Source organism: Monodelphis domestica, chromosome 7 (assembly GCF_027887165.1).
Source record: "Monodelphis domestica isolate mMonDom1 chromosome 7, mMonDom1.pri, whole genome shotgun sequence".
Lineage (NCBI taxonomy): Eukaryota > Metazoa > Chordata > Mammalia > Didelphimorphia > Didelphidae > Monodelphis > Monodelphis domestica.
The window spans coordinates 222,344,234-222,370,843 of record NC_077233.1 but is presented as its reverse complement, the minus strand read 5'-3'; the positions used below and the strand labels follow the sequence as shown (position 1 = coordinate 222,370,843).

The 26,610-nt window shown below is 37.2% G+C and overlaps 1 protein-coding gene across 2 annotated transcripts in view; it reads left to right on the top strand.

Annotated features, from left to right (window-relative positions):
- The first annotated feature begins 18,229 nt into the window (after positions 1-18,229).
- DNAAF5 (dynein axonemal assembly factor 5) overlaps positions 18,230-26,610 on the top strand; it is a 79,348-nt gene continuing 70,967 nt past the window's right edge. Inside the window, exons 1-2 of one of the 2 annotated variants that reach the window (XM_001378130.4) lie at positions 18,230-18,883; positions 18,967-19,151. In XM_001378130.4, the coding sequence (XP_001378167.2) occupies positions 18,295-18,883; positions 18,967-19,151 (774 nt within the window). In that variant the 5' untranslated portion in view covers positions 18,230-18,294. The remainder of the gene's footprint in view (positions 18,884-18,966; positions 19,152-26,610) is intronic. The other variant, XR_469871.3, reaches the window with a different exon arrangement.

Below are 26,610 nucleotides of genomic sequence, written 5' to 3'. Positions count from 1 at the left end.
GAACTCCATTTAGGGTTTTCCTCACAAAGATACTGGAATGGTTTGTCATTTCCTTCTCCAGTTGCAAACCTTAAACACACATACACACACACACATACACGTACACTTTTATACATATATATATATAATAGCCATTAGATGCTTAAGTTGAGAATTTATTTGAGAGAAGAAGCAAGAGATATTGATTATTAAGGCAGAATCAATATGTTTTGGTCATTGATACATTTTGGAGAGAGAAAGAAAAAGTCAGAAATGACTCCAAGTTTTCAGGCCTGGGTGACTATGAAGAAGATGATATTGATAAGAATAGAAAAGAAAAACATTAAAAAGAATAGAAAAATAGAAATTAAAAAGAATAGAAAATTCTTTTAATTAGGATTCATTTTGGAGAGGAAATGAATAGTTTAGCTTGAATATATTGAATTTGCGGTGTGGGCAAGATTTCCAGGTGGAAATAATTCAGGAGGCAATAGGGAAAAGAGACCAACACTATAGGGAGCAGTTGTGGTGAAGTTCTGGATATGCAAGCCCTCTGCATAGTGGCAATAATTGAAGCCCTGGGAATGGATGAGATCACCAAGGGAGAACAAGCAAGAAGAGACCAACGATGAGACCTTGGGGACATACGTCAAAATTGAAATTAGCTATCTTGCTTAAGAATTCCTTCATTATACCTGGATCTTGAGAGGCAATCATGGGATAATGCGGACTGTCAAACACCTAGACCACTGGCTTCACTGGGGCCTACAACCCTCTCTGAGGCAGGCTGAACCAGATTAAAATATTTAATGGAGTATTTCACAAAATAAATAAATAATATATAGTTAATAACCCTGAGTGGCTTGCAAAGTCAATATACATTCTCAGGGATCATTGTATACAACTTTGCTTTTATTTGTGTTTGATGCCATTTGTGCAATGGATAGAAAAGGGCATTGGTATCAGGTAGACCCAAACTTCAGTCTTGTCTGTAATACATAAGATCATAGATTTAGAGCTAGAACCTGGTCTTCCTATCAAATTTTAAGGATGGTTTTGTTCTCCAAAACTAAGAAATGTTTCCAAGGTAGTTCTCAAGTGAAAATAATGGGCTTCTGTTGGGATAATGTCTATAGTACAACAAATGATTTATTCTTCCTGAAAACATTTCTAGAGGATTCTTTTAAAAAAGTTTTTCTCTTTTCAATGCAATGATACAGGACAATTCTGAGGGACTTGTGAGAAAAAAAATGCTATCCACATGTAGAGAAAGAACTGTGGAAGCAGAAATCTAGAAGAAAACATGATTTAACACTTATTTATATGGGTATAGGATTTGGGATTTTTGTTTTTAAAGGTTGATCTATTACAAAAATGAACATGGAAATAGGTTTTGAGTGATAATGTATGTATAATCCAGTGAAATTACTTGTCAACTCCGGGAAAGGGGAGGGAGATAACAAGAATCATGTAACCATGGGAAAGTTTTTAAAAATAAAATAAAATTTAAAGATTAAAACAATTCTTTTCTCTTTTATGACTATGAACTTGATAAGCACTAACAAACATGAACATTTGCACAGTCAAAGAATAGAAATTAAGAGGACTACATACGGCATTGTGAATCTCCATTACACACAGCTTTTAAAATATATACATATATTTAGGGGAAACTGGGTGGCTCAGTGGATTGAGAGCCAGGCCCAGAGGCGGGAGGTCCTTGGTTCAAATCTGATGCTTCCTAGCTATGTGACCCTGGGCAGGTTATTTAACTCCCATTGCTTAACCCTTACTGCATTTCTGCCTTAGAACCAACACACAGTAAGATGGAAATATATATATAAAAATATATAAGTTAACATAACAGTTCCAACATTGCTTTGCTTATCTGGGTTCCATTCTTCATTTTCTTTTACTTTCTTATTTGCATATTCATTTAAAAAACAGAGTTATTTTCAGGGGAAGCTAGGTAGCAAAATGAATAGAGAGCCAGATTTTGAACAGGGAGGACCTAGGTTCAGATTTGGCCTTAGATATCTCCAAGGCTATGTGACTGACCCTGAACCAGTCACTTAAGCCCATTTGCTTAGCCCATGCCCTCCTATCTTAGAGTTGTCACTAAGAAAGTAAGGGTTTAAAAAAAATAAAATAAAAGTATTTTGTGACAATATAAGCAAGCCCAGTTCAGGTGTTATATACTGTTGCTATTATATCAACAGGTTTACTGAAGTGGGCTCTTCCTTCATTAATCTAAGGCACAGTCCTACCATTTAATACAGTTAGATGGTATAATAGAAAAAATCTTGGACTTAGAATCTGGAAGACTTCAGTTTGAATCCAACCTCAGATACTAACTGTGTGACCCTGGGCAAGTCACAACTTCTATGTGCCTCAGTTTCTGCAGCCTTAAAATGGGAGTAATAATCTCACTGACCTCAAGGGTTGCTGTGAGGGTCAAATGAATTAATATACATAAAGTGCTTTGCAAAACCAAGGCCTAGACTTAAAAATTTTCATCTTATGACCTGCCAGGTGTTAAGCTCTGCTGTGATAGTTTTCAGGAACATATATATATAAATATGTGTATTTTAAACCTTACCTTCCATCTTAGATTTAATACTGTGTATTGGTTCTAAGGCAGAAGAGCAGTAAGGGCTATGCAATGGGGGCTAAGTGACTTACCCAGGGTCACCCAGCTAGGAAGTGTCTGAAGTCACCCCATATATATTTTCCCTGATTTCTGTTTTGCTTTCAACTTGGATAAATATGTTATCTGCTATTTGCTATGTGTATTTATTATGGAACTGGCATTTGGGGAGTTAAGCCCTGGATTTATGGGTTGGGATATCTCTTCCCCTTTAAGGAAGAGCAATCAGGGAACGGCTTGAACCTAAAAATTACTTCCCCTAGAATAACAATATATATTTCTAACCCCTTGCCTTCTCTCTTAGAATTGATACTGAATATTTATTCTATGGCAGAAGAATGGTGAGGGCTAAGCAACCAGAGCTAGGAAAGTATCTAAGGGCAGATTGGAACCCAGGACCTCCTACTTCTAGACTTAGTTCTCTATCCACTGAACCACATAGTTGCTCCTTAGGTTAACATTATTTAAGGGAGAAGTTAGGTATAATAGATAGGAGTTGAGCCCCGTATTCCCCTTTTCTGAGGAGAACATAGTGGCCAGCTTCTAACACAACCTGCTTCACCTCCTGATTAGAATCCAAGTCTCCATTGAGGCAGAAGAGAGGAAGAAACTACAGAGATTTCTATTCTCCATTTCTATCTATTAGATTTAATATTGTGAGATAATACTTGTATAAGTGCTTTGCACAGGACCTGATACATAGTAAGTGTTTAGTGAATGTTTGTTTCCTTCCTTTCTTCTTTCTTGAAGTAAATACAATGTAATCTGAGAAGAGAAGTCACTAGTAATTGGTGGATGGAAAAACATTTGCTTTGGGTACAGTATTTGAGATGAGACTTGGCAGCTAAGGATTTTAGAAAGCAGGTATAAGAAGAGAGTGCAGTCAAAGTAGGGGGGCATTCAGGGCATCTAGATGGCTTAGTGAATAGAGAGCCAGGCCTAAAGACAGGAGGTTCTAGGTTCAAATCTGTGCCCAGAAACTTCCCAGCTGTGTGACCCTGGGCAAGTCACTTAACTCCAGTTACCTAGCCCTTACTATTCTTCTGCCTTGGAGCCAATTACTTAGTATCCATTCTAAGACAGAAGGTAAGAGGGTTTTTTGTTTTGTTTTGTTTTGTTTTTTAAATTAAAACCCTTACCTTCCATCTTGGAGTCAATACTGTGTATTGGCTTCAAGGCAGAAGAGTGGTAAGGGCTAGGCAATGGGGGTTAAGTGACTTGCCCAGGGTCACACAGCTAGGAAGTGTCTGAGGCCAGATTTGAACCTAGGACCTCCCATCTCTAGGCCTGGCTCTCAATCCACTAAGCTACCCAGCTGCCCCCAAGAGTTTTTTTTTAAAAAGATAAGCTAAATAACTTGCCCAAAGTCATATGAAAAAATATTATTGCTTTGTAATATAGTGTCAGATCTGACACTATGAGAACCCCTTTATTTCCATTTATATTAATTATTTCTCTTGAAATTCTTGACCCTTTTTTCCTCCACATGTATTTCTTCCACATTTTCCCACATGTATAAAGTATCCTTTGGTAATCTGATTAGCATAACAGTGAATGAGTAAATTAATTGAGGAAGAATTGTCATCTTATTATGTGTTTTATCCTATCCATGAACAAATAATATTGTTCTAATTAGATCTCTTTTTATTTCTATAAACAGTCATTTGTAGTGGTATTTCTACAGTTCTTGTATGTATCTTGAAATTGGACTCTGTTATAAGGAAATGAGCAGGAGCAGGAAGGCTCCAGAATTCTGGAGAAGTGACAGGACTGTTGCTTCTTCTACCAGACAGTGAAGCAGGAAATTGAGTTTTGTTTAGTTTCCTAGGTGGACCAGTGAACTTGCTATTCTCTCTCCTGTGACCTTCCTTGTGATCATCTTACCAACTGCCTGTTCCTGGGTATCCTGTTGATGCTGAGGGATATTCCTACAGAGCTGCTGGAGACACCAAAAGCCATCTGTCAGTGAGACCTTCCCTTTGAGCCCTGGTCCTGCTTACCTTCCAATCTTCCTACCTCTGTCACCATCCAAGGGGGGATTGGATTACAGGAACTGGGACTTTTAGGTTGAGAGCTAACTGACAGTGTGGATACCATTTCTCTGAAGCTATTAAGTAGATTTGGTGGGAGATTTATTATATCTTTAGAAATATTATCCCAATTCCCTTCCCTTCCTTCCCTTGTCTTAAATAAACCCTGTTATTATTGCAACTCCCAAGTGTTTTACACATTTTGTAGTCATTTTCAATGGAATTTCTCTGTCTAGCTTTCCTCTTCAGTTCTATTGGTATTATATCCAAGTGCTCAAAGAAACCTCAAAATGAAAATCGATAAGAATAGTATTTACACAAACACTTCAGACCTTATAGAAAATATTTTCAAAATGGCTATGCAACCTAGATATAAAAGGTCACACTGTAAACAAATTAGAGAATTGTGGGGGGAATTATATATCATCTCTATGGACAGGAGGTTAGTTTGAGACCAAACAAGGAAGAGACAGAATTACAGAAAATTAAATGGATATTTTTAATTAAACAAAGCAAAAAAATTATTTTGCATAATCTAATAATGCTGACATTAAAAGAAAACCAACTAGGAGAAATATTTTAATTACGTTTTTCTGATAAAGGTCTCATTTACAAGACATATAAGGAACAGATTCAAATATATATGAAAAGGAGTTCTGATCCAGTTATAAATGGTTTAAGGATGTGAAGAGGCAGTTCTCAAGGGAGAAAATTTAGGCCCTCTAGACTGTGTTTTGAAAAAATTCTGCTAATTAGAGAAATGCAAGTTAAAACAATTTCTGAAATTCCATGCCATTCTTATTCAGAAGAAAGAAGGCAAAAAAGAAAAATGATAAATATTGGAAGGGCTGTGGGAAAATTGAATGCCCTATTGGGAGACCAGTGAATGGGTACAAAAATTCTGAAATGCAATTTGGTAATTACACACAAAAAATTATTAAATTATTCAACACCTTTTAATCAGTTATACCTGCTAGGCCTATACTCAAAAGAGATAAAATAAAGAAAAGTTTATATAATACAAAAATATTCATAGCATCTCTTTTTGTGGTGGGAAAAAACTGCAAATAAAGAGAGGCCCAACAATTGAGGAACAGAAAAATAAATTGTGGATTTGATGAAGTATTGTGTTGTAAGAAATGAGAAAATAGATGATTTTGAAAAGACATATTGACTGATGCAAATGAAGTGAGGAGAACCAGAAGACATAACATATAAAATGCTACATTATCATAAATCATTTATATTATATGTCATATATGTTATGTCATAAGTCACTTATGTTACATTTTTTCAATATTAGAAAACTGAATAATTTTGAGGTCTTTTATAACTGATAAAATGAAATGAGCAGAAAATGCTTTACAAACATTAACTTGTGGCAAGTTGTATTAGCTCTGCTTTAAGGACAGAAAATCTAAGGCTAGAAAAGATAAATGACTTGTCCAAAGACATATGACAAATCAATGGTGTAGTTAAAAATAAAATGGCAAAACAATTGGAAAAAAAATGAAATGAGCAGAACCAGGAGAACAATTTGCATAGTAACAAAACAAAACTGTAAAAAAAAACTCAAAAGCAGTAAAAATGATGATCTATGACTATTCATGATTCTAAAGGTCCAGTTATTATAGAGAAGTGGATTTGAGCTGTAGCAAAAGATATTGCATGCTTTTGAATACAATTGGCAAGTGGATTTGTTTTGTTTGATTATTTATATTTGTTTAACAAATTTGTTTTTCTTTTTCCAAAAGGGTAAAAATTGAAAGAAAGAAAAAATATATTTGTTATTTTTTTTCTTAATAGAGAAGTGAGGGGAGTGTTAGCGATCTGAAATGTGATATGAACTGCCAAATAAGATCACAGTTTTACTTAACGGTTTTATGTGGTTTTATGATGATCTATGACTATTCATGATTCTAAAGGTCCAGTTATTATAGAGAAGTGGATTTGAGCTGTAGCAAAAGATATAGCATGCTTTTGAATACAATTGGCAAGTGGATTTGTTTTGTTTGATTATTTATATTTGTTTAACAAATTTGTTTTTCTTTTTCCAAAAGGGTAAAAATTGAAAGAAAGAAAAAATATATTTGTTATTTTTTTTCTTAATAGAGAAGTGAGGGGAGTGTTAGCGATCTGAAATGTGATATGAACTGCCAAATAAGATCACAGTTTTACTTAACTGTTTTATGTGGTTAAGAGAGTAATCTGTAAATATTTGTAATATAAAAACAAAACACAACAATAAAAAAATTTAAACCCCAAAGGTTCATGCTCTCTGGTCTCCAGAAGATGACTAAGCATGGTCAATGAGTTGGTTTCCTTTGTTTAGCTGTACATCTTTCTTATAATGGAGAGTGCTATTTTGGGTGAAGTAGAGGGAAACACAAGGAAGTAATGTTTTTTTTTTCTTTAAAGTATCAACAAAGTTTTTTTTTTAAAAGAAGATCAATTATGTTGTAAACATAATAAATATATTCTTTTATCATAGGAGCTCTGTTGCTGTTTAGAGGTGAAATATATTATTCTCTACTATGTTCATAAATGGCTGCTATTTAATAATTCCTGCTTCCTTTCATTGATATATTTTTAACACTGTCACTGTGGTCAGGAGTAAAAATAATTCTGCCTTTCCCAAGTATTACTGGCAGATGTCCCAATTTCTTTGAAGCAAAGAAAACTTAATTTTGCTGGACTTTTAAAACTAAGTCTCTAGAAAGTTAGCAAATAATGTTTCACATCTGCAAAACCTACTAAAGATAGATTATTATCACATGATAATATAGCAATATCAAGAAATTTCATAATAAAATTCTAATTATAAATATTATAAATGTGTTAACCAGGATTACAATATATTTCACAATATGAGTGCATAGTTATGTATTTATTGTTGTTGTTCAGGTATTTTCAATTGTGTCCTGCTCTTACTGACCTTATTTGGGATTTTCTTGGCAAAGATACTGAAGCAGTTTGCCATTTCCTTCTCCAGCCCATTTTACAGATGAGAAAACTAAGGCCAACAGGACTAAGTGACTTGTTCACAGTCACAAAGCTAGTAAGTGTCTGAGGCCAAATCTGAACTCTGGATGGTGAGTCTTCCTGACTTTGGATCCAACATATTATTCATTGCACCACCTAGCTCCTTTCATATGTGCTTTGGTACATATTAAACAATTCTAATAAATTCTCATTGATTTGTTGACAGTCTGCCAAGGCATCCCATTTCTGCTTTTGATTAGCTCTAAATTGTTAGGACTCTTTTCCTTACATGGAGCTAAAGTCTACTCCATTGCAACTTCCACCCATTACTCTTATTTCTACTCTTTATGGTCGAGCAGAACAAATCAGATCCTTTTTCCACTGAGGAGCCTTTCAAATACAATAATTATGTTTTCCCCACCCCACCTCTCAAATCTTTTCTTCTTCATTGGAAGATCCTTTAATCACAGGGTCTGATCTTCAGACCCTTCACTATTCTAGTTTTCCTCCTCTAGACACTCTTCAGCATATGAATGTCCTACCTCTTTGCCCTCAAATGTCAGTCACTAAACTGTGGATACTCTTTGATCCTAGTAGACCACTACTAAGCCCTGTATCCTAAAGAGAACAAAGAAATGGACCTAGGTACACAAAAATATTCATGGTGACTTTCTTTGTAGTAGCAAAGAAATAGAAACTAGGGGGATGTCTACCTACTGGTGATGACTATACAAATTAAAGTATATGAATGTAAATAGAATAGTATTGTGTTATGAAAAATAGTTTCAGAAGAAACTGGAAAGACTTGTATGAACCAATGCACCGTAAAAGGAGAAGAATTAGAAAAATGTATCATTACCAAAAAACAACAACAACAATAAAAATTCTGATTAATGAGAAACTGAAATTCCATAGGACCAAAGATGAAGCATTCTACCCATTTTCTGATAGAGGTGATGAACCCATGAAGAAAGAAACCTATATTTTTGGACATGGCCAATAAGGGAATTTACTTTCACATAAGTCTTGCCAGTTTTTAGTCTCTCGTGCCATTCTTATGGGCAAAAGGACTATAGGTAGACAGGTTAGTTGTACAGTTAGATGGATTCAGAGCTGACTAAATCTAAAGAGTTTTAGGTGAATTTGGAAAGAGGTCACAAAAGGAATGTTCCATGGGATCTGTGCTGTTTCACATGTTTATCCATGAATGATATAAAAGCCTTAGTATAAAGCTTATCAAATTTATAGATGACAAAGCTAATAGACATAGATGATATATTGCATGATAATGCTAAGTACCAAAAATGTCACAACTGAGAACATTGAGTCAAATTTAATAAGACTAAATTTCATCATTTATTAATGTAAATTCTTACAGTTAATTCAGAAAAATCTCTAGTTAAGAACTGTGGGAACAGAAATGCAAAATAAAAACATATGATTGATCACATGGTTGGATGGGGATATGATTGGGATTTTGATAAAAGATCACTCTTGCAAATATGAATAACATGGAAATAGGTTTTGAACAAAAATACCTGTATAACCAGTGGAATTGCTTGTCAGCTCCAGGAGGAGGAGGGGAAGAGGGGTGGGAAAAATCATGAATCATGGAATCATGGAAAAATATCCTAAATAAAATTTTTAATCTCTAGTTTTTTGGTGTCTAGTCTTTCTTGTGCAACAAGCTACTCATGCCTTATCCAAATTCCTTTTTCTTTCTTGGTACCTGCTTCTTTCTGCCCTGATTCTTCTCTGGAACCTCTATATCTAGAATCTTCTGCTCCTCACTAGAAATCTACTTTCCTCATCAACTGTTGTACTCCTGAATCACAATTTCCAGGGATAAGAACCCTATCAGAATCAGGGTATCCCCCATCTCTCCTTCAAATAAAACACATGATCTTCCCTGACGTCAGAGTTCTCCTGAAAGTCAGACACCATCCTAGCTGCCATGAAACAAGATGGTAAGAATCATGGAAGGGTTCAAGACTATTGTGGACTCCCTCCTCCTACCATAGTTTGATGATTATACTGTCCAATGTGTTCTTCCCTTTCTCAGTCCCACTTTGGAGATTGGTCCATGCCTCTGAAAGGAATGGGCAGGTAGATGGGACACCTCAAATCCAGTCAGAGAAACTTGTGACCCTAGGCAAGTCACTTAACATCAAGTTCCTTCAGTTTCCTCATCTCTAAAATGGAGATGAATCTGTAGTTCTTTAACTCACCTGCTTGTTTGGTCTTCTATTATTTTCTTTTTAAAAATGTCTCATCTATTACAAATATTAATAATATGGAAATGGGTTTTGAACGACGATACATGTAAAACCCAATGGAATTGCAGGATGGGGGGGAAGGGGGAGAGAGAAAGAACTTGAATCATGTAACCATGGAAAAATATTATAAATTGACTAATTAAATAAAAAAAAATTTTAATGTCTCAGTGATTCACTTTTCTTTTTCTTACCTTGCCCCATTCTCCTTTGCCTTCTCACACTCATTACTGGAAAAAAAAAAGGGAAGATAGAAAAATAAAGCCCTTGTTACAAATATTCTCTATCTACTTGCCTGATTCTTTCAGAGGCAACCAAAAAACATTCTCATGTTAGCTGTGATCAAAAATATGTGTCACACACATGTAAAACGCAGTGGAATTGTGCATCAGCTATGGGAGGGGTGGGGAAAGGGAGGGAAAGAACATGAATCTTGTAACCCTGGAAAAATATTCTAAATTAATTAAATAAAAAATATATGTTACATATTTTTAGACACAACCAATATGGGAATTTGTTTCTTTCTAACTATGTATATTTGTAACAAGTGTTTTCCCCTCTTTCTTTATCTCTTTGCCAGGTGTTAGAAGGGGCATTTTTAAGTCTTCCAGAGTTCTTTGACTACCATGATCAGTTCTTGATGAAGTCATGGTGGCCCTTTGTGATCATCTTTTATTTTTTAAACCCTTACCTTCCTTCTTAGAATCAATACTGAATATTGGTTCCAAGGCAGAACAGTAAGAGCTAGGCAATTGAGACTAAGTGGCTTTCCCAGAGACATATAACTAGGAAGTATCTGAGGCCAGACTTGAAACCAGGACCTCTCCAGGTTTGACTGTCTATCTATCAAGCTACCTACCTGCCATTGATAACCATCTTTTTTTTTTAATTGTTATTAAACATTCCATAACATGTTCTAAGACTTTTCACGAAATCAAAGCTGAGTTCACTGGCCTTCCCTACTTTCTTCCCTTTTTGAAAATTGGTACATATCTTTCTTAGATCCTTTAGCACTCCTGTCATTTGCTGAAATCTTGAAAAAAAATCAGCTACAGTGACTTAGCAATCAATCTGCCATTTTTTTTTTCAGCATGCTACAACATTAGTCTAAAAATTTCTCTGGTCACTCACCTCTTTCAGGAAAAAAATAATTTGAGTATGCCCCCCAATATATGTATGTTTATATAATCTATATGTATTTAATATTGTACTAACATACTATTTACATAATAAAATGGAGAAATTAAAGATGAGACAAAGATGAAATAATATTTTTATTTTATTTACAAATGATACAAATACTTTTAACTCTCACCAAAATATTATTGAAAATATTTTAATGAAAGAAATGTAAATGAATATACTTTTTTAAAAATCCTGGTGTGTGTCCTAGAAGACAGAATAGACTTGTAAATAATAATTGTTAGCTAGTTAATTATTCAGTTAAATAGGTAAATGTATTTAGGCAAGCATGTCAATTTCTTATTTTAAGACACTTTTAAAATGGAAAAAATATCTAATGCAACAGCCAAATAATCAGTCCTAAGTCAGTGAACATAACAGCTTTTCAGGGTGAGTCATGTTTTCTCTGAGTGTAAATATTCACCATACGTTAGAAAAACAAGCAAGAGAATCATCAGATCTCAGTTCAGCAGAAGTTTTCAATATAACTCTCTTCCTTCTTCTTCATGTACTTAATTGGCAGTATAATAATTTAATTTCCTGTTCGTGTTTGGAGACTTTAGCTTGGTGGAGGAGCAGCAAGGAAGCCAGTTTTTCTGAACCAGAAGAGTACAGGAAGGGGAGTAACATATAATAAGGTTGGAAAGTCGGTTAGGTTCAGGCAGCAAAAGGCTTTAAATCTCAGATAGAGGTGTTTATATTTAATTCTACAGTCTTAGGAAGCCATTAGACTTTATTGAATTTATTGAAGCCATTAGACTTTATTGAATAGAGAGAATGGGACATGGTCACAGCTGTGCTTCAGGGAGGAAAAATTGGCAGATGTGTTTGGAGGATGGATTGGAGTGAGCAAAGAATCAAGGCAAGGAGACCAATTGGAAATGATCTGGGGGACAAAATGGTGGGAATGTGGGTTCCAAAGGTATCTCCACAGATGCTTTTATTGGCCCCCCCCCCCCCCCCCAGGACTTGGACAGGGTAAAACTCCACTGAAAAGCTAACACCATGCACAGAAGCAGGGAAGTTGGGAGTATAAACAAATGTAATGAGTGTTGGAGGATAAGGCTTGCCAGGGTAGATGTGATTATATGGAGATAGGCCTATCACACCTATCCTGAGCAAGTCACTTAATTTTTTTTTCCTCAAAGGAAAAAACAAACAACCCTTTAGTGTTATCTTTATGGAGAAAAAAGGGAGTACTACTCAATTTCCCACAATCATCAATATTGGGATTGGATTCATGAGTGATTGCTGCACTTCTAGTCTGGTTAAGATAGGGACATCTATTCTCAAAGAGACAGAGAGATAGAGAGAGAAGAGAGACAGAAAGAAACTGAGAGACAGAGAGAGAAAGAGACAGAGACAAACATACAAAGAAAGAGAGAAAGAGATGGATACAAAAACTTTAGGCCTTTGAAACAAGGAATATTACTCTTAAATGTCTTTTTAATGATAAATTTGTTTTTAAAATAAATTTTAACAATCCTGTACTCAAATTCCACATGCATATGTGTTTAAATAAGATTCATTAAAAAGGGCTTGAAGGAATAAATGAACAGAGTTAGCACATAATTGACATTTTTCCTTTCAGTTAATAGATTCGGGGTACTATGCATTCGCTAATTCATTAGAGTAACTCTACCTCCTGTAAATGGGAAATGTGATTTCTAGCTGCAGCTTGGCAGAAGATTAGAACACGCTAACCTGTGTTCTGCTCCCATATGAGCCAATCAGCTTCACTCCTTTCAATACCCCCCATCTATACACCTAATCCCCATCAACCTTTGAAGAGGCTAGGTAAGAAATCATGCTTGCGTCAGTGCAAATCCACTGCTGGAAAAATGACTCAAATTCAATTTAACAAATCCTTATTAAGGATGTACTAAGACTCTGTGCTGGGGCTGGGATGCAGTGATGAAATAAGACACTGTCCTTGCTTACCATCTAACAAAGAGGATTAGACATGTACATGCACACTGCATGAGATGGTGAAAGGCAGAATAGACAAATGGGAACTCCACAAAACATGAAACGTCATTGGCTTTTATTCAGGCAGATAGGGACCATTTGAGACATGTATGGGCTGATGCGCAAGTCAACATCTCTCAAATCCCATCTCCTTTTTTCCTCTCATGCACCACCAGCCTCTTCTGTCTTAGAATTGTTACTAAGACAGAAGGTATGGGTTTAAAAAAAAGAAAAAAAGAGTTCTTAATCGAGGGTCTACTGATCCCAAAGGAGAGATTTCAGAGAGTTTATGAAATTGGGTGGGGTAAAAATTACATCTTTGTTTTCATTATCCTCTAACTGAAATTTAACATTTCTGCCTTTATTTTGAAAGTTATTATTCTGAGACAGGGTCCAGAGGCTTTTTCAGACTGCCAAAGGAGTCCATGACACAAAGTAAGTTTAAAATCATGGTTGTAACCAGGTCTGTGCTAAAGCTAATTCCTGCCCACTGAAAAGAGCCAGTTGTTAAATTAGTTTGTTTTATTTTTTTATTTTGAAAAAAACCCTTACCTTCCATCTTGGAGTCAATACTGTGCTCCAAGGCAGAAGAGTGGTAAGGGCTAGGCAATGGGGGTCAAGTGACTTGCCAGTGTCTGAGGCCAGATTTGAACCTAGGACCTCCCATCTCTAGGCCTGGCTCTCAATCCACTGAGCCACCCAGCTGCCCCCTTATTAGTTTTTTTTTTTTTTAACCTCTTACTTTCTGTCTCAGTAACAACTCTAAAACAGAAGGCTAGGTAATGGGGGTTAAATGCCTTGCCCAGAGTCAGACAGCTAGGAAATAACTGAGGTCAGATTTGAACTCAGGTCTTCTGGAATCCAGGTTTTGCTCTCTACTATGTCATCTAGTTGTCCCTTTTTAAACTTTTAATGTAAGCATTTACACCTGTGAAATTGACAAATGCTATAAATCAGGGTTTAACATTGTTTTGTTGATTGTCTAGGCTAAAGAAAGTAAGGTAGAAAATGTTAATAATGCACACTACATTTTTAATGGGTCCTATGTTTTTCAGAAAGCTGATCATATACTATAAGACTATAAGTTACAAACATTTTAGCTGCTCTGCATTGGTAAAGGGAATTTCCATAATAAGAGTTCCCCACTAATTCCAGACTACCCACTTTCCCTCCATGGCCCCAAATCAGTCACTAAAATAGTCCTTTGTTTTGTCTATTTGTCATGTCCAACCCTTTGTATTTTCTTGGCAAAAGTATCAGAGTAGTTTATCATTTCCTTTTCCAGTTCATTTTATAGATAAGGAAACAGAGGCAAACAAGGTTAAGTGATTTGCCCAGGGTCACACAGCTTGTATCTGAGGTCAGATTTGAATTTAGGTCCTCCTCACTCAAGCTGTTTAGCACCTAGTCACCTGGGTGGTGCAGTGGATAGAGCTCTGGGCCTGGAACTCTTCTTCTTTTGTCTTCATCTGTCACCTAGCTCTTACTGATGGCTCCAAGAAGCTGTGGCATGCACTGTGGCCATCCCCAGTAAAATTTTCTGGGTATATGGGATAAACCAAGCTGAAAGTAATTGAACCCTTAAACCCTTAAACACTTTGGTGAGTTAGCAGAGTGTCTCTATCAGGTATGTAAAGACTTGCCATAGTGGAATAAATGGATGAGAACAATTTGTTCTAATGGCCATGGTGTACTTAGAGCATGGTGAGACATCTAAGAGGCCAAAGTCATCCCCTGCATTCCAAGTCATCATAACTTTTGTCTTGCCACTGGACTTTGATGACTCTAGAAAAGAAAATGAGGCTGACAGCTTTGTGCAACTCTGCCTCACTTAAATCCATTTTATTCTTGAGTAAAAAGATGATACTAGTAATGTAATTTTGGTCTAGCCAACCAACCTATTGGAAATTGCAACAAAGATAGGGAGAGGATTCTTCCCCCCTTTCTATTCCCCTAGGGGTGATGGAGTCTTGAAGGAGAAACCATGGCATCAAGTGGAGTAAGGAGTTCATCTGAACTGTAGATGTGGAGAGAGGAAATATGAAGCCAGTGCTTGAACATAGTATCCTGCTTGAGAGATGGTAGATAAAGAACCCATACTCTTGCTAGTCCTAAGGTATGGGATTTTGTTTTTGCAAAAGCTTTAACCTAAGGCCAGGATTTCAGCTGACTCCAAAGCTAGGGATGACTGACATCATGGCCAAGCGTCAGAATCATGTTCCTTACTCAGTTATAAGCCTAACTGGAACTACTAACTCAGCAGAGACTCACAGGAACCAACTCAATGACATTAAGAGAAGACTTTTTAGTGAGGAGGGGAGGTGCCAACCTTCACACCAATGTGTGTATTTTTACCAAGGAATTCTAGATTCATTGGGGAAATGTTTTATTTCCATTGTTTTAAATATATCATTTCAATAAGTGCTTTTGCTTTGAGCTAATTATATTCTCCAGCTCAATAATGTCACCCTTAAATAGAAGTATATCCCTTCAATTGCCTTGGAACCAATACACAGTATTAATAACTAAGATGGAAGGTAAACATTTTTTTAAAAGGTTAAATACATTAACATAAATTAGTAAGCTATGCTTTTAGGATTACCAACACACACTACTTTAAATATTGAAGAAATTAAATTAATTCTCTAACATTTTATAATTGATCCTATTCTACATTTTATTGTCCTATTTTGTATGATTGCTCAAGCCACGTTTCTTTGCTCTTTGCCACAGAACTAAGTTTAGAAGTTTTGTTCTCCTGCTAATCACTGTCCTATTCTTGCTTCAAGGAAATCTGTTGTCTTTAAGGGATTCAGGAGGACACCAGGGAGTCTGTTCTAGTATCTTTACACAACCCTCGTTTTCCATAATAACAATTTTTAACATGTTTTCTGAAATTATAAGATCCAGATTATCACACTCCCTCACTTCCCTCCCTGAGATGGTAAGCAGTTTGGTTTGGGTTATTTATATATGATCATACAAGACATTTTTCATATTGGCATGTTGTGAGAGAACACACATAAAAACCCCAAATAAAAATACACACAAATAAAATATTGTGAAAAATATTGTGCTTCAAAAGAAAAAAAAAGACTGGTACAGCTTAAGAAACTCTCCTTCTCTAGCTAGTAGGCTAGATTTCAAGTCTATACTATCTAGCAAATTCCCCTCCTCTGACTAGGAAGCAATGGGGCAGGAATGAGCAGTGGGAAGGCATTCCAGTGTTGAAACATGAAGACCTTAGGTCTAAAGGGGATAGCTGCTTACCTCAGTCCAGTCCTATGCAGAGTTAAAAGTATAATCTTCAAATTATTGTCAATATTTTTATTTGCTATTCATAAAAATTTTATTAATCATTTGGCATTTCGTTAAGCACCCATCTGTTTATAGAGTATTGATCCAGATGGAGAGAAATAGAAATAGAAAAGACAAGAAATATGTGAGATTTACACTCCTGGTGCTGTAAAGCATTCAATAAATAATTTATTCCTTTTGTTTGATCTGAGAGGTAGCTAAAACATGTAGTAGATAAAATATGAAAACTTCAGCTAGCAGAAAAAAATTGACTTCTGATTTAGTACCAGTGCAAAGCACTGTGGGAAACGAACATTTAATAAACACTGCTCTTGAGCAAGTTCCTTTACCTCTTTGGGTTTCCCCATTTGTTAGATGAGAGGACTAGATTGTAAATGTAATCTCTAAAAGTTCCTTCTGTCTCTATTGGCACTAATCAGATTCTTGAGTTAGTCAACTAGCATTTATTAAAGAATCTACTAAGTGTTATATTGTGTTGTAAGTAGGGGAGATACAAGGAAAGAAAAAACTAGAACAAAAAAAAAACCCAGACCCTGCTCTTAAGGAATTAAGAGGATTAATGTTGTTCAGTTCTAATGGTTTACTTACTCTGAATCCCAAGTACCTTAAAAAAAAAATCTTTGCCTTCTGTCTTAGTATCAATTTGAAGACAAAATGCAGTCTCTACCTTAAGGGAGCTTACAGTCTAATGGGGGGAGGAGGACAACATGCAAACAAATATATACAAAGCAAACTATAAGACAAATAGGAAATATCTAACAGATGGAAGATACTGGAATGCAAGACTTCTTGTGGAAGGTGGGTTTTTTGTTGGACCGTTAAACAAAACCAGGGGGCAGCTAGGTAGCACAATGTGCCAGGTGTGGAATTGGCAGGACTTGGGTCCAGATTTGGGCTCAGGCATTTCCTAGCTGTGTGACCCTGGGTAAGTCACTTAACCCCCATTGCCTTGCTCTTACCACTCTTCTGCCTTAGGATTTGTCAACTAGAAAAAACGCAGAACTATTAAATAGTCAAAAATCACTCTTTAATCAAGGGAAAAGGGGTTAGCGCTACTAATACGACAACAGAGCTGCTTTCCAAGACTGCAGAGTCAAGATGCCCTGGTCACCAGCCCCTGGGAGTGCCACAGACTCAGGATGGACTCCAAGGAACAAAAGAACTTGGGGAACCTATATACCACTCTAGATGACCTGGGGGCTTGGAGAGGAACAGTTGATTGACTTTACAATGGTAAGAAAGGAGAATGAGGAGTTCCAGACAGAAATAATAGGGAGGGGCTGATGCCCTACAATGGACACAAAATGGAAAGACTCAGCCTAGGGCTGGGTCACCTTGGTCATGGACCTTAGCCTAGGGGGAGAAACCATTGAGACAAAAGGGATGCTTAATATTGGATGGGATTAGCTGTTCCCACCCAAACTACTAGGAAGTTCACTGTCTGGTGTGAAGAGGGACCTTCCCTCAGGGGGAAACCTCTCCTGTGACAAGGTCAAAACCTGGGGATTCTACACTCAAACTAAATAAACTGGGGATCTCTAGATTTCCAAGTTGATAAATTGATACTTAGAAAGTAAGAGTTAAAAGAAAAAGAACTCCTGTTTTGGATGATGATGATGATGATAGCATGTCTACAGCGCTTTAAGGTTCGCAAAGCACCGCACTTGCGATATCTCATTTACTAGCAGATAATCAGCCTGCCAAACCTCCCCTTTCACTGTCAACTAAGCTCCAGCTCAAAGGCAGCATCTCAGCTCTGTGTCCGTACCTCCCAAAAAGTGCTGCCAATAAAGTTTTTTCGTTCATGTGTATATCTAGGAGTTTTTTTCCCTCGCCCCTACCCGTAGAGCCGTAATCCGTTCTGTGACTGTCGCAAAAGTTTGGTTTCCCCTTAGTAACGAACAACACAGAAGCCATGGCGACGTTGGTGACCGAGGCCCGTGTGCTTGAGGGTCCCGGCACCTCCGGGGATAGGCGCCCGGCTCAGGAGCTGAGTCAGGCAGTGAGCCGCCTGCTACCGGGCTTAGAAGCCGAGAGCAAGTTGAGCCGGCGCCGGGCCCTGGAGGGTCTTCAGCGTGAGCTCGAAGAAGGAGCTCCGCTGCCTCCCAGTGCCGACTTCCAGGAGCTCTTTGGCCGCTTGCTGCTGCCACGCCTGCTCCGCTGCCTGGGCGACCCAGCTGAGAAGTGCCGGGCCTTGGCGGTGCAGCTCCTACGTCTGGGCCTTAGCCACGGGGCCCGGCCCCAGGACACGCTGCCGCAACTCATTCCCGCTCTCACGCAGCGCCTGGCCGGCCTAGGCTCCGGGCAGCTGGTGGAACCATGTGAGGAGCTGCGCCTGGCGCTGGTGGAGCTGCTGAGCCTCGTGGTTCAGCTGTGCGGCCGCAGCCTGGCCCCGTACCTGGACGAGATGGTGCGCATCCTGCAGAAGACCATCGTGGACCCCTTCCCCGACGTCAAGAGGGAGAGCTGCAAGCTCGCGGGGGATTACGCGCAGAGCATCCCAGGTAAATGGGGAGCCCTGACTTCCTCTCGTAGAGAAGGTGAAGGGGTTTTCACTCAAGAGATTTCTCTTTCCTTTTCTCGACAGATCATTTTCATATGCAGTCAGAGTCTTTAATCGCTCCTCTCATGCAAACAATTTCTCACCAGCACTCCAAGGTCCGAGTGGCTGTGATTCAGGCCACGGGATTGGTGATACAATTTGGGAATGCCAAGTCAGTGGACGATGTTATTTCTCATTTTGCACAAAGGCTATTTGATGATGTCTCCCAGGTAACTTTCTGGTTTTTGTTTTTGTTTTTTCCTTTTCAGAGACTTCATTTCTCTTATCAGGATACATACTTAGATGATGTTAACTCACTTTAATGGAAAATAGTAGACTGGTATTGAGTTGGACAGTCAGGTAGTTCTCTTGTCCACAAAATATAGAAAATGCAAAAATCTGGAAAAAGAAGATTACTGTTCGTCAGGATCTGTAGGACTGTATAGAACAGTAATTTTTTGTTCTTAAACTATATTTTCTATTTTAAAATCAGTCATTTCAATTCCAAGGCAGAAAGACCCAGTTGGGATTAGATAACTAACCAGTGGTAAAGCATAAGTAGTTGGGTTAAGTGATTTGCTCAGGGTCACTGCTAGGAAGTGTCTGAGGTCACATTTGAATCCAGGATCTCCCATCTCTAGACCTGTCTCTCAATCCACTGAACCACCTAGCTTCCTGAACAGGAATTCTTAATCTTTTTTATATTATGGATCTCTTTGACTGTCTAATAAAGCCTAGGAACTGTATCTCAAAAGAATGTTTTTTAAAGTTCAAAGAAGTCAGGTTAAGAAACTTGGGTATATAGAGGGACCATTTGAACAAGAACCTGATCAGGAAATAAGAAAAACTTAGAATTTTTCCCAAAATTTGTTTTGCTTGAATGGCATGAAAGAAACAAAACATTAAGACTAAACTAATTTTTTTTAAACCCTTACCTTTGGTCTTAGAATCAATACTATGTATTGGTTCTAGGGCAGAAGAGTGGTAAAGTCTAGGCAATGGGGGTTAAGTGACTTGCCCACGGTCACACAGCTGGGAAGTTTCTGGGTCCAGATTTGAACCTAGAACCTTCTGTCTTTAGGCCTGGCTCTCAATTCACTGGGCTACCCAGCTGCCTCCTGAAGTTTCCTTCTAAGCTAGCTAAGAGCACTAGATTGGTTCTTAAAATAATGACACATTTTTTCTTCCATTTTTAAAGGGAATTGACTAAAAACCTATGATGTTCAGTTCTTGAGCACAGAGATTGATGTTTGAGTGTTGGATTTGTAGTCAGGAAATGTGGATTCAAAATATGCCTATGACACGCAAGTCATCTACCCTCTCTGAGCCAAAGTATCGTTTATGTAATAAGGAGAATGATACCTGTTGTACCTATTTCTCTGGGTTGTTATGAAGCACAAATTATAATCTTTTGTAAACTTCTTTGCAAATAAAATGCTACATACATATCAGTTATAGTCATAGGTATTACTTTATTTCCTGCATAGACATTTGGTTCATGAACTCATTTTTTATAAATGCACATTAGTTTACTTTTTCTTTCTCATTTTTTCATTAACAACTATGTGTTAAATTGCTACTGTATGCTAAGCATAGTTTTAGGTGCTGGGGATACAAAGACAAAAATGAGATAATGCCTTTAAGGACAGAAATTCTATTGGTTATCAACATGAACACAGATAGGTTTCAAGGGAGAGATAGTAAGGTAGTTTTTTTTTTTTTTTGGTTGTTGTTTTGGACATGAATTTGAGATGCCTATATCCAGTGGGTAATTGGTAAAGTGGGACTGGGATGAGGAAGACTTGGACATGTTTGTAGTCATTAAGGAAAGATTGAAAGTTAAAATAATTGTGGGAGCAAACTAGAAAATGTGATAAATGAATCAAGAATGCAGATAGAAGGGGTTGATCCTAGAAAGAAAGACTAGATTCTTAGGGACTAGATCTAAGTGAATAGAGCATGATGTCAAAGTGTTTTGAGACATAGAGTAGGGGAGAAGGAGTCCATGATAGATGGCCTCTATTTTCTTGGTAAGGTCCATCGCTAGGGGAAAGGGGGAGTGAAGTGGTGAGGAAAGTTTGAAGAGAAAATAAAGGGTTGGGAACAGCTACTCTGAGAAGCATGATAGCCAAGTAGGCTATATTTACTTCGGTGAGGACCCAGTTGGGATTAGATAACATAAATTTGTAGTTGGTTCAGTCAGCACAGTAATATGACATCCTTCAGCATACTTTTTAGCAACCTATGAGTAAAAGCAGAAGAGGCACATGGTAGGAATAATCCAAAACTGAGATTTGGTAAGTCATGAATGATGACAGGACCAGGAGATCAAGGGATTCAAGGATAGAGGATGGTATATACCAAACTGAACTAGGTAACCATAGGATCAAGATTCAGAAGGGAGGAAAATGAAATCAGAGCAAGGAGAACAATGAAAGGTAAACTAAAAGCCATTAATTAGAATTCTATAATGTTTGAAAAATAATGAGAGTAGTATTTGGCAAGGACTTCTTTTTCTCTCTTTTTAAAAAATTTGGTACTTGCTTGTTAACATACCTTTTGAAACAAATTAGTGATGGGAGGTTCTTTTTATTTATTTTTTTTTTTAAGCATTATTTTATTTGGTCATTTCCAAACATTATTCATTGGAAACAAAGATCATTTTCTTTTCTTCACCCCTCCCCAACTCCCACTGCTCCCATAGCCCACTCGCGATTCCACTAGGTATCTGGGAGGTTCTTTTTAAATAAAAGCTATCATTTCGTTTTACTGCCCTAGAACCCTTCCAGATTTTTTTTATATTTTAATTTTATTTCATCAATTTAGAACATTATTCTTTGGTTACAAGAATCATATTCTTTTCCTCCTTCCCTCTACCCATCCTTCCCGTAGCTGACACACAATTCCACTGGGTATTACATGTGTCCTTGATCAAAACCTACTTCTATGTTGTTGATGTTTGCACTAGGATGTTCATTTAGAGTCTACATCCCCAGTCATATCCCCCTCAACCCATGTAATCAAGCAGTTGTTTTTCTTTGGTGTTTCTACTCCCACAGTTTTTCCTCTGAATGTGGATAGTGTTCTTTCTCTAAAATCCATCAGAGTTGTTCAAGATCATTGCATTGTCACTAATGGAGAAGTCCATTACATTCAATTGTACCACAGTGTATCAGTCTCTGTGTATAATGTTCTCCTAGTTCTGGTCCTTTCACTCTGCATCAATTCCTGGAGGTCATTCCAGTTCACATGGAATTCCTCCAGTTTATTGTTCCTTTGAGCACAATAGTATTCCATCACCAACATATACCACAATTTGTTCAGCCATTCCCCAGTTGAAGGGCATCCCCTCATTTTCCATTTTTTGCCACCACAAAGAGCGCAGCTATGAATATTATTGTACATGTCTTTTTCCTTATTATCTCTTTCCTTCCAGATTTTCTTGACAGAAATTACCAAGTCAAATTTTATGGGAAGGGTAATACTTTGTCATGTAAAAGAAATGAGACTTGGTCTTTCCTTCTTTCTTCCTTTCTTTACCTGCCCACCTCCTCCACTTTAATTTTGTTGTAGGGCAAGATAAATGAATTAAAGAATAAAAAACTGTCTATAAACAGATTTTTGAACTTTGAAACAGGGAGAGGGAGAGGTTGGGTTGGGGCAATAGTCTTTAGGTACAATACGGTCATATTATATTGAAAATCTCCAAAGCTATATAATATAAATGCTAAAAATAAGATTTCTGAATTTGCTTTTTTTATTCTCATTGGAATAGATATCAAAGGAGATACACATAAATTTGAAAGGACATTCTGGAAGGTATAGTAGATTGACTTTGTGAAACATGAAAACTACCAGGAAGGAATAGTATATTAGCATATGTGGAAATAATGTTACAACATGCTATAGTACTTCTAATATGATGGAAAAAATAGGTAAAGGGATAAGATAAAATGAATGACAACCTTGGAAAAAATACAACTTGAATGTAGAAACTTTGAGACAACATCTCTAAAACTTTGGAACCCAGTTCATGAAACACTTTGAGACTTGCTGTGTATTGATTAATATTCCTAGTATTAAAGGATGTATGGAGAAAGTTAAACTTATTTTTTGGCCAAAAAAATAAATGTTTTTACTCTTTATAATGCTTCTGACACACAATAAGTTTATGGTAGATAAAATTGAAAGTAACCTTATATTTATTCATTTGTTCTTTATACATTTACTTATATTCCAAATTTTGACCTCTCCCCATTTAACAGAGGAGACTGAACAAGAAGATTAGCTAACCTGCTTGAAGCACTAACCTATTACCAGAAATCTACATTTTAGGAGAGAGACAAAAATAAACAAAATGCAGGCATTACCTTTAGGGATCTTAACTATAACTCAAAATACTACCGCAGTTCAAAGAATAAAGGCCAATTAATAGTATTGCTTACATATAACACTGGCACTAAGGTTTCAGTTGTACTTTATTAAGACCAATTCAAATGTTATAGGCATATAAGTAAAATTAGCTTAAAGAGGGGGTAAAAAATGGTAGAACATGGTGATATATTATTTATATAAGATTGATTTTATATATGTGCTTAATAATTGAAGACTAGGAAGAGCACCTAAAAGATAAATATTTCAAATAAAAATATAAGTAAGATTCAAGGACCTTTTTCTCTTATGATGTAGAAAGAATGATGGCATCTAAGGTAAATAATATGCTTTTGGAAATTACATTAGCTTTCCCACCAGCAGTGTACATTTAGTAAATTACTTTTAGTATTCCTTTCTCAATAGTAGGATCAATTATAGTAGTTTATTTCTTTAATGACCGAGTCTACAAAGATGGCATAGATTGAAGATTGTTTTTTATACTGTTTTCATCCGTCCTTTGTTTTTAGAGAAGACAATGACACGGAGTCGGGGTAAGATGTGTCTGATTTCGACTGATCGGACCATAATTCAGAAGTCACTATCACAAATTGGGCACAAGTAGTCTGTTAGAATAGTTAGGGTGGCGGTGGCTTTGATTTGCACAGCTCTTGTTTCCTTTGTGCTTCTACCATTCTGCTTTACTCATGAAGTACAGCACTTAATGTGATGCAGGAAGGACATGCTGGATGGTCCTGTGCCAGCATTTTCCATGTCTCACAATCAGTACTAAAGTTCTTCAGAGATCCCCCAACAATATTCTTATACTGCTTCTTCTGACCAGCATGTGAATGCTCACATTGTTGAGTTCAACATAAAATCTTTTTTTGGGTAAGCATGCTTTTGATATTCAGGTTATATGACCAGCCCATCAGCTTTATTCTCAGCCATAGTATTTGAATGCTTAGCAGTTCAACCCTAAAGAGGATCTCAGTGGCTGGTACCTTATCTTGTCAGGTAATCTTTGTGATTTTTCCAGAGACAATTCAAGTAGAAGAGGTTCTATTTTCAGACATGGGCTGATAAACTGTCCAGATTTCACACACATACAGCAGTGTAGTCAGCACAACAGCTCTGTAGACTTTCATTTGGTAAGTAGCTTGATACCTTTTCTTTCCTTCACTTTTTTTTGAAGCCTCCCAAACACCAAACTAGCCCTGACAGTATAGTCATAGACTTCATCATTTATGTGGACAGCTTTGGAGAGTGTACTGCCAAGATAAGTGAATTTATACCACAGTATTCAAAATTTCTCCATTTACTATGACCTGTAGTTCCACATATGGATGATACAGAGCCTATTGGTGAAGGACTTCTGTTTTCTTGGTATTAATAATCAAGCCCAAAAAATTCATCTCTGAGAGGCTGTATTGAGTGCACAATTATCTGCAAACAAAAAGTCAGGCACCAACTGCCCCTCCACTTTGGTCTTGGCTAATAGCATAGCCTTCTTTGGGTGTGCAACAACATCTCAGAAACATCATGCTGAAGAGCATGGGAAGAAACACACATTCCTACTTCATTCTGTTGGTGATTGGGGAAGAATGAGAGCAATATCCTTCATCCAAAACTTGTGTGTGTATGCAAAATTAGCATACAGTGCTGTTGAACTTCTATGGGCCATGGAACTGCTTCAGGTCTTCACAACTAACAGTATCAAAGCCCTTTGTCAGGTTGATAAACTGTTGTGTACAGACCTCTGTTCTGATGGTATTTCACCTAGAGTTGTTGGACAATACACACCACGTCAATTGTTCCTTGATCCTTTCTGAAGGCTCTGAGGCAGGTTAAATGATCAGCCGATTAAGAGGGATTCTGACAAGAATCTTGTCTGCAATAACTAGAAGAGAGATTCCTCCTGTGATTGTCACAGGACAGCCTGTTTCCTTTTCCTTCATAGATATAGATGATGGAAGTATCCTTAAGCTCCTGGGGATGACTTCTTGCCATAAAATCTAGAAGATTTCAATCAGCTTCTGTATGAGCAATGAACCCTCTGCCTCGTATATATCTGCTGGGATGGAATCAATGGCAGGTACTTTGCACTTAAGAGGAACTTGATATTCAGTACCTCTGTTCACATAGAGAGCAACTGATTTCAACCTGACTCATATGATCATTGGCTTCAGCATTGGTTGATGACAATTGATTAAAAATACTGTGGAAGTGTTCAGTCCATCTATCCAGGATCATGTCCTTGTTTGATCAGTGTGACTCCATATGCAATGAGTAATCAAGAGGCAACAAAGGTCTTTGACCCATAAATAACTATTATGCCAAACCTTTCACCAATATTACAGCTGCTTTTATCTTTACCTCTCCTACTCCACCTTCCACCAATTCATTTTTAATATACTTTTGATACACTTAGAAACATTTTTAGAGTGATAGTGGTTACCTTAACCCATAATGATACATCTACTTTACAAAGTTGAAATGAGAATCAAGCAGTCAGTAAGCATTTAAGTAAGTATCCACTATACCCCCAGGTACTTTGCAGTGTGCTAGGAATAAGAATAAAAAATTTAGCTTTCTCTTTCAAGTAGCTTAATCAATATCTTTCACCATGCATAACTTTATACTAAATACATGCAAGGTAATTTTATGAGTGAGAACATTGGCATCTAGGGAGATCAGAAAAGGCTTTAAGTGGAAGATAGCATTTGCATTGAGTTTGAAGGAAACAAGGTGTCTAAGGTGGAGGTGAGGACAGAGTAGATTCTAGGCATGGGACACAACCATTGCAAAGACATGAACATGGGAGATGAAGTGTTATGTTTGAACCCAGTGTATGTCATGAGTAAGTCCAGTCTGACTGGATTGCAGAAGGCACTATGCTTATTAATGGTTGAAAAGTTAAAGCCAGGCTGTGAAGGACTTTATATTTGAGCCTGAAGACAGTAAGAAACCATAGGAGTTTATTGATTAAGGAGAGTAACATGGTCAGACCTGCAAGCAAAAAAAAAAATCACTATGTTAAGAATATAATAGAATGATAAAAGTCTTGAAGTAGACAAGAATATGGGTCAGTAGTCTGAGCAAGAGGTAATGAGTGCCTGACCTTGGATGTTGACTGTGTGAGTAGAGATTAGGGACTGGCTATATGAAATGTTATTCAGTTAGAAATAAGGTTTGGGGGGCAGCTGGGTGGCTCAGTGGATTGATAGCCAGGTCTAGAGACAGGAGGTCCTGGGTTCAAATCTAGCCTCAGACACTTCCCAGCTGTGTGACCCTGGTTAAGTCACTTAATCCCCATTG